We start from the raw sequence: 15,478 nt of genomic DNA, 5'->3' as shown, positions 1-15,478 counted from the left end.
AGCTATTGAAATATAATCTGTTTGCAGGAAATAATAGTTATGAAAGTTGTTTACTCTTTAAACTCATGTTTTTAATTTCTTATTCAGACTATGTACTTAATGAAAATACATGTATTTTCATAATTACTGCTAAATTTTATTTTTATAAATAAAATTACTCATTACATATAGTTTTGTTGTATAAGCAATATAAGCAGTTTTCAAAACCAACACAAAGCAGAGAGAAATTCATTAAGATTTCTATTTACTGTTGCTTTCTTTAAGTCACTGACTTGGAGGACAGGGAATTTCTTGATCACTGTAATGCTGTATACTTATATACCTAGCAACTGATTACATAATTTCTTCTGCCTTTACAACTATGAAGAGAATGAAATGAAAAGTTAGTTTTGTGGATTGCAGGAGATCCTTTGTCTCTTCAGAGTTATCTCCAAAATGTAAAGAATTTGGCTAAAAATACTGAGCTCAGAAACATTCTTTACCATCCTCCTTCTTCTTTAGGATTCTGTCAGAATTTTATCATATAGAATTGATTGAAAGCACTTAACATTTTTATCCATAATTTTACAGAGGAATACTGCAGTTTGAAAATGTTTCTTATGGAATTGAGCCTCTGGAATCTGTAGTTGAATTTCAGCATCTTATTTATAAATTAAGGGATGGAAACAATGAATTTGCAGCTCTTACCAAAGATAACCGAGGCATAGAACAAAACCCAGTGGACTATAACATTATTATAAGTGAAAAAGTGAGTTTGTATGTGTTGTTTTTACTACTTTCAGGGAAATTATTGCTTTTATTTATGTATAAGAGAAATGTATTAACCTATTGTATAACTGTAGCAAATATTCTTTCCTTGAGAACATACTCATCTTTCCTTAATGTTAAAATTTCCTTTGAACCATACATTGCCTTTTTCTCCTTGCATCAATTGATCGTTTACTTTTTTATGACCCATTTTTATTTTAATTCTTATTTTGTTACATATTAATAACTTTCTAAAAATTAACTAGTGTGTATTCAATATAAATTTAATTTAGTTCAACTCCTGATTTTGTGTCTGTATTCCTGGAAGTTATTTAATAAGGACAGTGTTTATAAAGATTGCATTCATAAATAAGGAGTCAGCATTAAATTATATCTATAATTAAAATTAAAATGTTGAAAGCAAGATTGTTATGTATAGCCATGTAAATTGTTCCAGTGTTCACCTTGTATACTTTCATGTTTTAATTTTCATAAAAGTAATTGTGAAATAAAATTTTTTTCTAAGTAAATGTGGCATAAATATGCATAGTTTATAAAAGACATATATGGCAGTGTTAGTTGTTCCCAGTGCATGTTTTTCCATCTTCTTTCAGTTTAAAAAAACAAACAAAACCCCTCACAATTTAGCTGGGCATGTGAAAAAAGACTACATTTTTCAAACTTCCCATGTATCTACATAGGGTCATGTGAAGAAGTTATAGCTAGTGACATGTGAACAGGTATAATGTCTGTCATGTCTGGATTGAATTCTAAAGGAAGAGAGCTTATCTTCTCCTTTTCACTTCCTGCTGGTTGCAATGTGGACATGTTCATACATCATAGTCCACTAGGATGAGGATGATGCCATTCATGGCAGAACAATAATGTAGAGTGAGCCTTACTCCTGAAGAATTTACAAGACTAAACCACCATACCTCTTCAAACTTTTATGTAAGGGAGAAATAAACTTCCATTGTTTAATCCACTATTATTTTAGTGTCTCTGTTATAGATTCTAATCCTATGCCCCAAATAATACAAGGTTCAAGTGGATTTTGAAATGTACATGCAGCACCAAAGTGTTTAGTGATATATATAAAATTATATATAATATAATATAATATAATATAATATAATATAATATAATATAATATATATTTATAATTTTAAATGAAATTTTGTTAACTAAATACTGAATTTTTTCCATCTAAGAATTTATAATGGTAATTTACAGTGGCTTAGATGAACAAGTGTGGTGGATAATGTTGGTGCTCTGCCAAGATCCACTCTTATTGTATTTTTGTGGATATAAGGCAGGATGGTGGGACACCCTGTCTTTGGAGGTGGCTTTTGCTTTTAACATTCAGAATCTGTGACTCTTTTAAAAAAATTTATTTATACTTAAAAAGTTTTTTCCAGTTTTATTGAGAGGTAATTGGCATATAACATCTTATTAGTTCTAGGTGTATAACATAATGTTTTGATATTTACATATATTGCAAAATGAATTCCACAGTAAGCCTAGTTAACATCCATCACCACATAGTTACAGTTTTCTTTCTTGTGATGAGAACTTTTAAGTTCACTCTCTTAGCAGCTCTCAAATATACATTACAGTATTATTAATTATAGTCACCTTATGTACGTTACATTCACAGAACTTATTTGTCTTATAGCTTGGAAGTTTGTACCTTTTGACGACCTTCATTCATTTTTCCCCACCCCCACCCATGTTGAATTTATTTTCATATATGGTGTAAGAAAGTGGTCAGTTTCATTTTTCTGCCTGTTGCTGCCCAGTTTTCTCAACACCATTTGTTGAAGAGACCTTTTTGGAATGCATATCCTTTCCTGCTTTGTTGAAGATTAATTGACTATACAGTTGTGGGTCCACATCTGGGTTTACTATTCTGTTCCATTGATCTATGTGTCTGCTTTTGTGGCAGTACCATACTGTTTTAGTGACTATAATATAGCATGAAATCCAAAATTGTGATGCCTCCAGTTTTGTTTTTTTTTCCTTTTTTTTAAATATGAAATTTATTGTCAAACTGGTTTCCATACAACACCCAGTGCTCATCCCAACAGGTGCCCTCCTCAATGCCCATCACCCACTTTCCCCTCCCTCCCACCCCCCATCAACCCTCAGTTAATTCTCAGTTTTTAAGAGTCTCTTATGGTTTGGCTCCCACCCTCTCTTTTTTTTTTTTCCTTCCCCTTCCCCCTGGTCTTCTGTTAAGTTTCTCAGGATCCACATAAGAGTAAAAACAAATGACATCTGTCTTTCTCTGTATGACTTATTTCACTTAGCATAACACTCTCCAGTTCCATTCACGTTGCTACAAAAGGCCATATTTCATTCTTTCTCATTGCTAAGTAGTATTCCATTGTGTATATAAACCACAATTTATTTTTTTTTAATATATGAAATTTATTGTCAAATTGGTTTCTATACAACACCCAGTGCTCATCCCAAAAGATGCCCTCTTCAATACCCATCACCCACTCTTCCCTCCCTCCCACCCCCCATCAACCCTCAGTCTGTTCTCAGTTTTTAAGAGTCTCTTATGCTTTGGCTCTCTCCCACTCTAACCTCTTTTTTTTTTTCCCTTCCCCTCCCCCCATGAGTTTCTGTTAAGTTTCTCAGGATCCACATAAGAGTGAAAACATATGGTATCTTTCTCTGTATGGCTTATTTCAGTTAGCATAACACTCTCCAGTTCCATCCATGTTGCTACAAAGGGCCATATTTCATTCTTTCTCATTGCCACGTAGTACTCCATTGTGTATATAAACCACAGTTTCTTTATCCATTCATCAGTTGATGGACATTTAGGCTCTTTCCATAATTTGGCTATTGTTGAAAGTGCTACGATAAACATTGGGTTACAAGTGCCCCTATGCATAAGCACTCCTCTATCCCTTGGGTAAATTCCTAGCAGTGCTATTTCTGGGTCATAGGGTAGATCAATTTTTAATTTTTTGAGGAACCTCCACACTGTTTCGCAGAGTGGCTGCACCAGTTTGTATTCCCACCGACAGTGCAAGAGGGTTCCGTTTCTCCACATCCTCTTCAACATCTATAGTCTCCTGATTTGTTCATTTTAGCCACTCTGGCGTGAGGTGATATCTCAGTGTGGTTTTTGATTTGTATTTGTTTTTCTTCTTTGGCTGTTCGGGGTCTTTTGTGTTTCCATACAGATTTTAGGATTGTTTGTTCTAGTTCTGTGAAAAATGCTTGTGTTATTTTGATGGGGATTGCATTAAATGTGTAGATGGTTTGGGTAGTATCGACATTTTAACAATGTTCTTCTAATCCATGAGCATGGAATCCTTTCCATTTCTTTGTGTCCTCTTTGATTTCTTTTATAAGTGTTACATAGTCTTAAGAGTATAGATCTTTTACCTCTTTGGTTAGGTTTATTCTTAAGTATCTAATTTTTTTTTGGTGCAATTGCAAATAGGATCAATTCCTTGATTTCTTTTTCTGCTGTATTGTTATTGATGTCTAGAAATGCAACCCATTAATGTACGTTGATTTTATATCCTGAAACTTTATTGAAATCATGTATTAATTCTGGTAATTTTTTGGTGGGGTCTTTTGGGTTTCCTACATAGAATATAATGTCATATGCACATAGTGAAAGTTTGACTTTTTCCTTGCCAGTTTGGATACCCTTTATTATTATTATTTTTTGTTGTTGTTGTCTGATTGCTGAGGCTAAGACTTCTAGTACTGTATTAAATAGTAGTGGTGATAATGGACATCCTTGTCTTCTTCTTGACCATTTAGTTAAAGCTCTCAGTTTTTCCCCATTGAGGATGATATTACCTATGGGTCTTTCATATGTGGCCTTTATGATGTTGAGGTGTGTCCCTACTTTGTTGAGGGTTTTTATTGAGAATAGATGCTGCACTTTGTCAAATGCTTTTTCTGCATCTATGAGAGGATCATATGGTTCTTTTCTTAATAATGTGGTGTATCATGTTGATTGATTTGTGAATATTAAACCACCGTTGCAGCCCACTTGATCATGGTGAATTATTCTTTTAATATACTGTTGGATTTGTTTTGCTAGTATCTTATTTAGAATTTTTGCATCCATGTTCATCAGGGATGTTGGCCTATAATTCTCCTTTTTTAATGGGGTCCTTGTCTGGCTTTGGAATCAATGCTACCCTTGTAGAAGGAGTTTGGATGTTTTCCTTCCATTTCTATTTATTTGGAACAGTTTGAGAAGAACAGGTATTAAGTCTTCTTTAAATGTCTTGTAGAATTCCCCTGGGAAACATACGTGGCCTTTTTGGGAGATTTTTTTTTGTTGGGAGATTTTTGGTTACTGAATCAGTTTCTTTGCTAGTTATGGGTCTGTTCAAATTTTCTATTTCTTCCTGTTTCAGTTTTGGTAGTTTGTATGTTTCTAGGAATTTGTCCATTTCTTCCAGAGTGCCCAATTTGTTGGCAATTGTAATATGTTTATGCAATGGAATATTCAGCCTTAAAAAAGAAGGAAATCTTCCCATCTGTGACAACATTGATGAACCTGGAGGATGTTATGCTAAGTGAAGTAAGCCATGCACAGAAAGACAAATAATACATGATCTCACTTATATGTGTTATCTAAAATAGTCAAACTCAGAGGCAAGGAATAAAATGGTAGTTGCCAGGACCTGAGGACAGGGAGAAATGGTGAAATGTTGGCCAAATGGTACTAAGTTTCAGTTATACAAGATAAGTAAGTTCTGGAGATTTAATATACAGTAATATGACTATAGTTAACAATAGCATATTGTAAACTTGAAATTTCCTGAGTGTTGATCTTACAGGTTCTCATCACACACACACACACACACACACACACACACACACACACAGAAAATTGTAGCTATGTGAGGTGGATATGTTAATTAGCTTGATTGTGGCAATTATTTCACTATATGTGTATATATGAACATCTGATCTTATACCTTAAATACATATAATTTTTATTTGTCAATTATTCCTCAGTAAAGTGGGAAAATGATTTTAAAAGCTCAGGATAAACAATTTATGAAAGTTTTATATGCTTTTAAGTGTTCTTTATCTTTTTTCTAGTCACAATCAACTGTTCCGGATTTAATCCCTCTTTATCTAGAGATGCATATTGTGGTGGATAAAGCTTTGGTATGTGTTTTTCTTTTTCTTTGCTGTAAATATTTGGTGTGAATGCATGATTATCCCTAGCTAAAAAGGAATTTAAAAATTCCAAATTTTAGACTACATGTCAGAGAGAGAACAGTGAAAAAACTTGCAAACTGAAAAGCCAAATACTCAAAATTATATAATTGTTTTATTTTTATTTTTTAATTTACATCCAAGTTAGTTAAGTTAACATGTAGTGCAATAATGATTTCAGGAGTAGAACCCACTGATTCATCCCCTATGTGTAATACTCTGTGCTCATCCCAACAAGTGTCTTCCTCAATGCCCCTTGCCCATTTAGCCATCCCCCCACCCACAATCCCTCTAGGAATCCACAGTTTGTTCTCTATATTTAAAGAGTATCTTACGTTTTGTCCCTCTCCTATGTTTATATTATTTTTGCTTCCCTTACCCTATGTTCATCTGTTTTGAATCTTAAATTCCACATGAGTGAAGTCATATATTTGTCTTTCTCTAACTAATTTCGTTTAGCATAATACCCTCTAGTTCCATCCATGTTGTTGCAAAACGCAAGATTTCATTCTTTTTGATTGTCAAGTAATACTCCACTATCTATCTATCTATCTATCTATCTATCTATCTATCTATCTATCTATCTCTATATCTATCTATCTATCTATATCTGTATCTATCTATCTATATATCTATCTATCTATGTATCTATCATCTATGTATCTATCTATCATCTATCTATCTATCTACCATATCTTCTTTATCCATTCATCTGTCAGTGAACATTTGGGCTCTTTCTACATTGGCTGTTGTTGATAGAGCTGCTATAAACATTGCGGTGCATATGTCCCTTTGAAACAGAACACGTGTATCCTTTGCATAAATACCTAGTAGTGCAATTGCTGGGTCATAGGGTAGTTCTATTTTTAGTTTTTTGAGGAACCTTCATACTGTTTTCCAGAGTGGCTGCCCCAGTTTCCATTCCCACCAGCAGTGCAAAAGGGTTCCTCTTTCTCCTCATCCTCTCCAGCATCTGTTGTTGACTGAGTTGTTCATTTTAGCCATTCTGACAAGTGTGAGGTGGTATCTCATTGTGGTTTTGATTTGCATTTCTCTGATGATGAGTGATGTTGAGCAATTTTTCATGTGTCTGTTAGCCATCTGAATGTCTTCTTATGAAAAGTGTCTATGTATGTCTTTTGCCCATTTCTTCACTGGATTATTTGTTTTTTTTTGTGTTGAGCTTGGTAAATTCTTGGGGGCACCTGGGTGGCTCAGTCAGTTAAGTGTCTGACTCTGGCTCAAGTCATGATCTTGTGGTTCATGGGTTCCATGAATCCATGGGCGCTATGCTGGCAGCTCAGAGCCTGAACCCTTCTTTGGATTCTGTGTCTCCCTCTCTCTCTGCCCCTCCCCTGCTCGCTTTCTCTCTCTCTCTCTTAAAAATAAATAAACATTAAAAATGTTTAAAGAGATTGCTTTGGCTATTCAGTGTCTTTTCTGGTTGCATACAAATATTAGGATTGTTTGCTCTGGCTCTGTGAAGTATGCTGGTATTATTTTGATAGGTATTGCATGGAGTATGTAGATTGCTTAGGGTAGTATTGATGTTTTAACAATATTTGTTCCTCCAATCCATGAGCATGGAATATTTTTCCATTTTTTGTGTCTTCTTCAATTTCTTTCATGAGCTTTCTATAGTTTCAGTGTATAGATTTTTCACCTCTTTGGTTAGATTTATTCCTAGGTATTTTATGGATTTTGATGCAATTGTAAATGGGATCGATTCCTTGATTTCTCTTTCTGTTGCTTCATTGTTGGTTTATAGGAATGCAACCAATTTCTGTGCTTGATTTTATATCCTGCGACTTTGCTGAATTCATGGATCAGTTCTAGCAGTTTGTTGGTGGAATCTTTTGGGTTTTCCATATAGAGTATCATGTCATCTGCGAGAGTGCAAGTTTGACCTCCTGGCCGATTTGGATGCTTTTTATTTGTGTTGTCTGATTGCAGAGACTAAGACTTCCAATACTATGTTGAATAAGAGTGGTGAGAGTGGACATCAAGGGATGCTGTACTTTAGAGAGATGATTTATAGATATGGAATTTGACATTGGCACATTCCACAAAGTTTATTCAGATTTCAGCAGTTGTATATACACTCATTTGTGTGTTTGTGTGTGTGTGTGTGTGTGTAGTTTTATGCAGTAGGGCCACTTATGTAGCCTTATGTAATCACTGTCACAATCAAGACACTCAATAGTACCATCACTAATAAGACTCTCTCATGTTCTAACTTCATTGTCACATTTGTTTCTCCCTGCCTCCCTACACTTCTTAACCACTGGCAGTCACTAATTTGTTCTCCATCTCTTGGTTTCAGGAATATTGCATAAATGTTACCTTGTGGTATATATCCTTTTGAGATTTTTTAATACTCAGCATGTTTTCTTAAGTTTTATCCAGTTTAGTGAGTTACTTTTTATTACTGAACAGTATTACATGTTATGAATGTACCACAATTTGTTTAACCAGTTAACGACTGAAGGACATATGAATTGTTTCCAGTTTTTGGCTAATAGGAATAAAACTGTTATGGACATTTATGTATAGATTTTTTGTGAGCATCAGTTTTTATTTCTTTAGGCTAAATGCCCAGGAGTGCAATTGCTGGGTCATGTGGTCAGTACATTATTTGTTTTGAAAGGAGCTGTTAAACTTTCCAGAATGGCTGTATGATTTTACATTCCCACCGGCATACTTGAGTGGTCCAATTTATATTTATTTTTTTATTGTTACTATCTTATTTTGCACTGATCTAACTCCCAAGCAGTCTCAAACTTTTGAGAGTAGATGGAGAGTATATCTCAAACATACTACACAACAGATTGTATTTCAATTTAAAATTAATTTTGTTTTTCAGTATGATTACTTGGGCTCTGAAAGCATGATAGTAACAAATAAAATCATTGAAATTATCGGCCTTGTAAATGCAGTAAGTATTTTCCTTTTCATACTAGTTAGAAAAATTCATACTAGTTTTGAAATTATAATTGGCAATTAACTTAACGTGGCATTTCTGAATAATTAAGCCATAGACTGAGCATGGATTTGTCAATGCATTGAATTAATTTCATGGTTATTGTAAAATAACAAAGATTAATTTTTCATGTATTTACCTCTTTTGTCTTTAGATGTTTGCCCAATTTAAAGTTACTATTGTGCTGTCATCGTTGGAGTTATGGTCAGATAACAATAAGATTTCTACAGTTGGTGAGGCAGATGAAGTATTGCATAGATTTTTAGAATGGAAAAAGTCCTATCTTTCTCTAAGACCTCATGATATTGCATATCTATTCATGTAAGAATAATATTTCAGTATTCTTAGAAAACAAAGATCTGTGACAATGATGTAGCTTAATTTAGGGAATTTTTATTCAGTTCTGATTATTCATACATTATTATATACTTCATTCAGGCATCATACTCTCTGGTTGTCAGTAAAAAAAAAAAACTTGCCAAAATTTATCTCTATGCATACTAACTTTTTACTAATGAGATTGAGATTTCAATAGGTTAAACAATTTCAGGACTCTTGGATCTGGTGGTGTCTCTCAGGTTGAACCCACAGGTCTAACTCCAGAGCCCATAATCTTAACTACTACCTAAAAAAATGGGACTTATCTTGTGAAGTTTATATTTTTGTTATGAAGTTCTGATCAAAGGCTTGGTAAAGTAGGTTAAAAATAGTTTATCCTAATGGATTTTCTGCATTATTTTATTTTATTTATTTTATTTTTTATTTTTTTAAAATTTACATCCAAATTAGTTAGCATATAGTGCAGCAATGATTTCAGGAGTAGATTCCTTAGTGCCCCTTACCCATTTAGCCCATCCCCCCTCCCACAACCCCTCCAGTAACCCTCAGTTTGTTCTCCATATTTATGAGTCTCTTCTGTTTTGTCCCCCTACCTGTTTTTATATTATTTTTTGTTTCCCTTCCCTTTTGTTCATCTGTTTTGTCTCTTAAAGTCCTCATATGAGTGAAGTCATATGATACTTGTCTTTCTCTGATTGACTAATTTCACTTACCATAATACCCTCCAGTTCCATCCATGTAGTTGCAAGTGGCAAGATTTCATTCTTTTTGATTGCCGAGTAATACTCCATTGTATATATATACACCACATCTTCTTTATCCATTCATCCATCGATGGACATTTGGGCTCCTTCCCTACTTTCGCTATCGTTGATAGTGCTGCTATAAACATGGGATGCGTGTGTCCCTTCGAAACAGCACACCTGTGTCCCGTGGACAAAAGCCTAGTAGTGCAATTGTTGGGTCATAGGGTAGTTCTATTTTTAGTTTTTTGAGGAACCTCCATATGTTTTCCAGAGTGGCTGCACTGGCTTGCATTCCCACCAACAATGCAAAAGAGATTCTCTTTCTCCGCATCCTCTCCAACATCTATTGTTGCCTGAGTTGTTAATATTAGCCATTCTGACAAGTGTGAGGTGGTATCTCATTATGGTTTTGATTTGTATTTCCCTGATGATGAGTGATGTGGAGTATTTTTTCATGTGTCGGTTGGCCATCTGGATGTCTTCTTTGGAGAAGTGTCTATTCATGTCTTTTGCCCATTTCTTCACTGGATTTTTTGTTTTTCGGGTGTTGAATTTGATAAGTTCTTTACACATTTTGGATACTAACCCTTTATCTGATATGTCATTTGTAAATATCTTCTCCCATTCTGTCGGTTGCCTTTTAGTTTTGCTGATTGTTTCTTTTGCTGTGCAGAAGCTTTTTATTTTGATGAGGTCCCAGTAGTTCATTTTTGCTTTTGTTTCCCTTGCCTCCAGAGAGAGACATGTTGAGTAAGAAGTTGCTGCAGCCAAGATCAAAGAGGTTTTTGCCTGCTTTCTCCTCAGGATTTTCATGGCTTCCTGTCTGACGTTTAGGTCTTTCATCCATTTTGAGTTTATTTTTGTGTATGGTGTAAGAAAGTGGTCCAGGTTCATTCTTCTGCATGTTGCTGTCCAGTTTTCCCAGTACCACTTGCTGAAGAGACTGTCATTATTCCATTGGATATTCTTTCCTGTTTTGTCAAAGATTAGTTGGCCATACATTTGTGGGTCCATTTCTGGGTTCTCTATTCTATTCCATTGATCTGAGTATCTGTTCTTGTGCCAGTACCATACTCTCTTGATGATTACAGCTTTGTAGAACAGCTTCAAGTCCAGGATTGTGATGCTTCCTGCTTTGGTTTTCTTTTTCAAGATTGCTTTGGCTATTCAGGGTCTTTGGGTTCCATACAAATTTTAGGATTATTTGTTCTCGCCCTGTGAAGAATGCTGGTGTTATTTTGGTAGGGATTGCATTGAATATGTAGATTGCTTTGGGTAGTATCGACATTTTAATAATATTTGTTCTTCCTATCCAGGAGCATGGAATCTTTTTCCATTTTTTTGTGTCTTCAATTTCTTTCATAAGCTTTCTATAGTTTCAGTGTATAGATTTTTCAGCTCTTTGGTTAGATTTATTCCTAGGTATTTTATGGATTTTGGTGCAATTGTAAATGGCATAGATTCCTTGAGTTCTCTTTTTGTCGCTTCATTGTTGGTGTATAGGAATGTAACCGATTTCTGTGCATTGATTTTATATCCTGCAACTTTGCTGGATTCATGAATCAGTTCTAGCAGTTTGTTGGTGGAATCTTTTGGGTTTTCCATATAGAGTATCATGTCATCTGTGAAGAGTGAAAGTTTGACCTCCTTCTGGCCAATTTGGATGCCTTTTATTTCTTTGTGTTGTCTGATTACAGAGGCTAAGCCTTCCAATACCATGTTGAATAACAGTGGCGAGAGTGGACATCCCTATCTTATTCCTGACCTTAGGGGGAAAGCTCTCATTTTTTCTCTATTGAGGATGATACTAGTGTTGTGTCTTTCATATATGGCTTTTATGATCTTGAGGTATGATCCTTCTATCCCTACTTTCTTGAGGGTTTTTATCAAGAAAGCATTCTGTATTTTGTCAAATGCTTTCTCTGCATCTATTGAGAGGATCATATGGTTCTTATCCTTTCTTTTATTGATGTAATGAATCACACTGATTGTTTTGTGGATATTGAACCAGCCTTGCATCCCAGGTATATATCCCACTTGGTCATGGGGAATAATTTTTTTAATGTATTGTTGGATCCAGTTGGCTAATATCTTGTTGAGGCTCTTTGCATCCATGTTCATCAGGGAAATTGGTCTATAGTTCTCCTTTTTAGTGGAGTCTCTCTGGTTTTGGTATCACGGTAGTGCTGGCTTCATGGAAAGATTTTGGAAGTTTTCCTTCCATTTCTATTTTTTGGAACAGCTTCAAAAGTATAGGTGTTAATTCTTCCTTAAATGTTTGGTAGAATTCCCCTGGAAAGCTAACCTGCCCTGGACTCTTGTTTTTTGGGAGATTTTTGATTACTAATTCGATTTCCTTACTGGTTATGGGTCTGTTCAAATTTTCTATTTCTTCTGTTTCAGTTTTGGTAGTGTATATGTTTCTAGGAATTTGTATATTTCTTCCAGATTTTATTGGCATATAATTGCTCATAATATTCTCATTGTTTTTATTTCTGCTGTGTTGATTGTGATCTCTCCTCTTTCATTCTTGATTTTATTTATTTGGGTCCTTTCCTTTTTCTTTTTGATCAAACTGGCTAGGTGTTTATCAATTTTGTTAATTCTTTCAAAGAACCAGCTTCTGGTTTCATTGATCTGTTCTACTGGTTTTTTTTTGTTTGTTTTTGTTTTTTGTTTTTGATAGCATTAATTTCTGCTCTAATCTTTATTATTTCTTGTCTTCTGCTGGTTTTGAGTTTTATTTGCTGTTCTTCTTCCAGCTCTTTAAGGCGTAAGGTTAGGTTGTATATCTGAGATCTTTCTTCCTTCTTTAGGAAGGCCTGGATTGCTAATACTTTGTTCTTATGACCACCTTTGCTGCATCCCAGAGGTTTTGGATTGTGGTGCTATCATTTTCATTGGCTTCCATATACTTTTTAATTTCCTCTTTAACTTCTTGGTTAGCCCATTCATTCTTTAGTAGGATGTTCTTTACTCTCCAAGTATTTGTTACTTTTCCAAATTTTTTTCTTGTGGTTGATTTGCAGTTTCATAGCATTGTGGTCTGAAAATATGCATGGTATGGTCTCGATCTCTTTGTACTTAGGGCTGATTTGTGTCCCAGTATATGATCTATTCTGGAGAACATTCCATGTGCACTGGAGAAGAATGTATATTCTGCTGCTTTAGGATACAATGTTCTGAATATATCTGTTAAATCCATCTGGTCCAGTGTGTCATTCAAAGCCATTGTTTCCTTTGGATTTTTTGATTAGATGATCTGTCCATTCCTGTGAGTGGGGTGTTGAAGTCCCCTAATATTATGATATTACTATCAATGAGTTTCTTTATGTTTGTGATTAATTGATTTATATATTTGGGTTCTTCCACATTTGGTGCATAAGTGTTTACAATTGTTAGGACTTCTTGGTGGATAGGCCCCTTGATTATGATATAATGCCCTTCTGCATGTCTTGATAGTCTTTATTTTAAAGTCTAGATTGTCTGATATAAGTATGGCTACTCCGGCTTTCTTTTGTTGACCATTAGCATGATAGATGGTTCTCCATCCCCTTAGTTTGAATCTGAAGGTGTCTTTAAGTTCAAAGTGGGTCTCTTGTAAACAGCATATAGATGGATCTTGTTTTCTTATCCATTCTGTTACCCTGTGTCTTTTGATTGGAGCATTGAGTCCATTGACGTTTAAAGTGAGTATGAAAGATATGAATTTATTGCCATTATGTTGCTTGTAGAGTTTCTGGTGGCGTTCTCTGGTCCTTTCTAGTCTTTGTTGCTTTTGGTCTTTATTTATTTGTTTTTCCCCCATCTTTTCTCCCTTCAGAGAGTCCCCATTAAAATTTCTTGCAGGGCTGGTTTAGTGGTCACAAACTGCTTTAAGTTTTGTTTGTGTGGGAAACTTTTTATCTCTCTTTCTGTTTTGAATGACAGCCTTGCTGGATAAAGAATTCTTGGCTGCATATTTTTCTGATTCAGCACGTTGAATATATCCTGCCACTCCTTTCTGGCCTGCCAAGTTTCTGTGTATAGGTCTGCTGCAAACCTCATCTGTCTTCCCTTGTAGGTTAAGGACTTTTTTCCCCTTGATGCTTTCATGATTCTTTCCTTTCCTGAGTATAATGTGAATTTGACTGTGATATGCTTTATTGATGGTCAGTTTCTGTTGAATCTAGTGGGGGTCTTCTGTGATTCCTGGATTTTGATGTCTGTGTCTTTCCCCATGTTGGAAAAGTTTTGTGCTAGGATTTGCTCACATAACACTTCTACCCCTATTTCTCTCTCTTCCTCTTCTGGGCTCCTATGATTCTGATGTTATTCCTTTTTAATGAGTCGCTGATTTCTCTAATTCTTAAATTGTGCTCTTTTGCGTTAATCTCACTCTTTTTTCTGCTTCATTATTCTCCATAAATTTGTCCTCTATATCGCTGATTCTCTGTTCTGCCTCATCCATCCTTGGTGCCATGGCATCCATTCGAGATTGAACCTCAGTTATAACATTTTCTATTTCATCCTGACTAGCTTTTACTTCCTTTATCTCCACAGAAAGGGATTCTAATCTATTTTTGATTCCAGCTAGTATTCTTATTATTGTGATTCTAAATTCTGGTTCAGACATCTTGCTTGTATCTGTGTTGGTTAGTCCCTGGCTGTCGTTTCTTTCTGCTCTTCTTTTGCGGTGAATTTCTTCGTTTTGTCATTTTGAAGAGAGAAAAGGAATTAATGAGGTAAAAAACTGAAAATTAACAAATATTAAAATTAAAAAATTAAAAACAAATGCACACACACAAAATTGAATAAATTATGCTAGATCCTAGGTGTGTTTTGGTCTGGGTGTTGAAAGGGGCTTGATACATTAGAGAAAAAATGGGAAAGAAAAAAAAAAGGAAATCTTTTAAAATTTGAAAATTAAATACACTGAAGTAGACTAAAATGAAATGATGGAAGTAAAGTAGAATTTGAAAAAATTTACACAAAAGTTAAAAATATAATAGAAAAAAAATAACTTTAATAAAAGTGATTTTTTTCTCTTTTTGTACTCAAGAAAAAGAAAAGAAACAAAAAAGAATAGAGAAAGTTGAATAGATGGATTGGCGAACAGACTGAAATATGACTGAAATTACTTCATTTTCCTTTAGAAGTCAAACTATGAAGCACTTTATAGTCCATACACTAAGCAGGCGATGAGACTTGTGTTCCTGAAGAGCAAGGTTGCCCAGTTGGGCGGGGCTTAGGGTAACGGCTCCATTCTTCACTAGATGGTGCTGGGAGCCTCTTGAGGTGGATTGTTGTGGTGCTTATAGGTGCGTATGCACATGCATGGGAACGGTGACAATGGCGGCACCCAGCTACCCAGTCTCTAGTATTGGAACTCTGTTCTCCCTGATCAGCAATTACGCACATGTCCTTTGCCTTCGGCCTCTGTCTACTCCCTGCTTTTACATAGTCTCTGATG

The 15,478-nt window shown here is 35.0% G+C and overlaps 1 protein-coding gene across 10 annotated transcripts in view; it reads left to right on the top strand.

The window, feature by feature from the left end:
- ADAM32 (ADAM metallopeptidase domain 32) overlaps nt 1–15,478 on the top strand; it is a 170,946-nt gene that overhangs the window by 28,682 nt on the left and 126,786 nt on the right. For all 10 annotated transcript variants that reach the window (XR_006201592.1, XR_006201593.1, XM_042934793.1 and 7 more), the window contains 4 exons: nt 571–748; nt 5,842–5,910; nt 8,825–8,896; nt 9,096–9,262. Coding sequence is in view for 8 of the 10 variants with exons in the window: in XM_042934793.1 (XP_042790727.1) it covers nt 571–748; nt 5,842–5,910; nt 8,825–8,896; nt 9,096–9,262 (486 nt within the window). In the remaining 2 variants the exon portion in view is untranslated. The remainder of the gene's footprint in view (nt 1–570; nt 749–5,841; nt 5,911–8,824; nt 8,897–9,095; nt 9,263–15,478) is intronic.

This window comes from Panthera leo, chromosome B1 (assembly GCF_018350215.1).
Source record: "Panthera leo isolate Ple1 chromosome B1, P.leo_Ple1_pat1.1, whole genome shotgun sequence".
Lineage (NCBI taxonomy): Eukaryota > Metazoa > Chordata > Mammalia > Carnivora > Felidae > Panthera > Panthera leo.
Note: the sequence above shows the minus strand (reverse complement) of the source record. Positions and strands in the feature narration are given on the sequence as shown.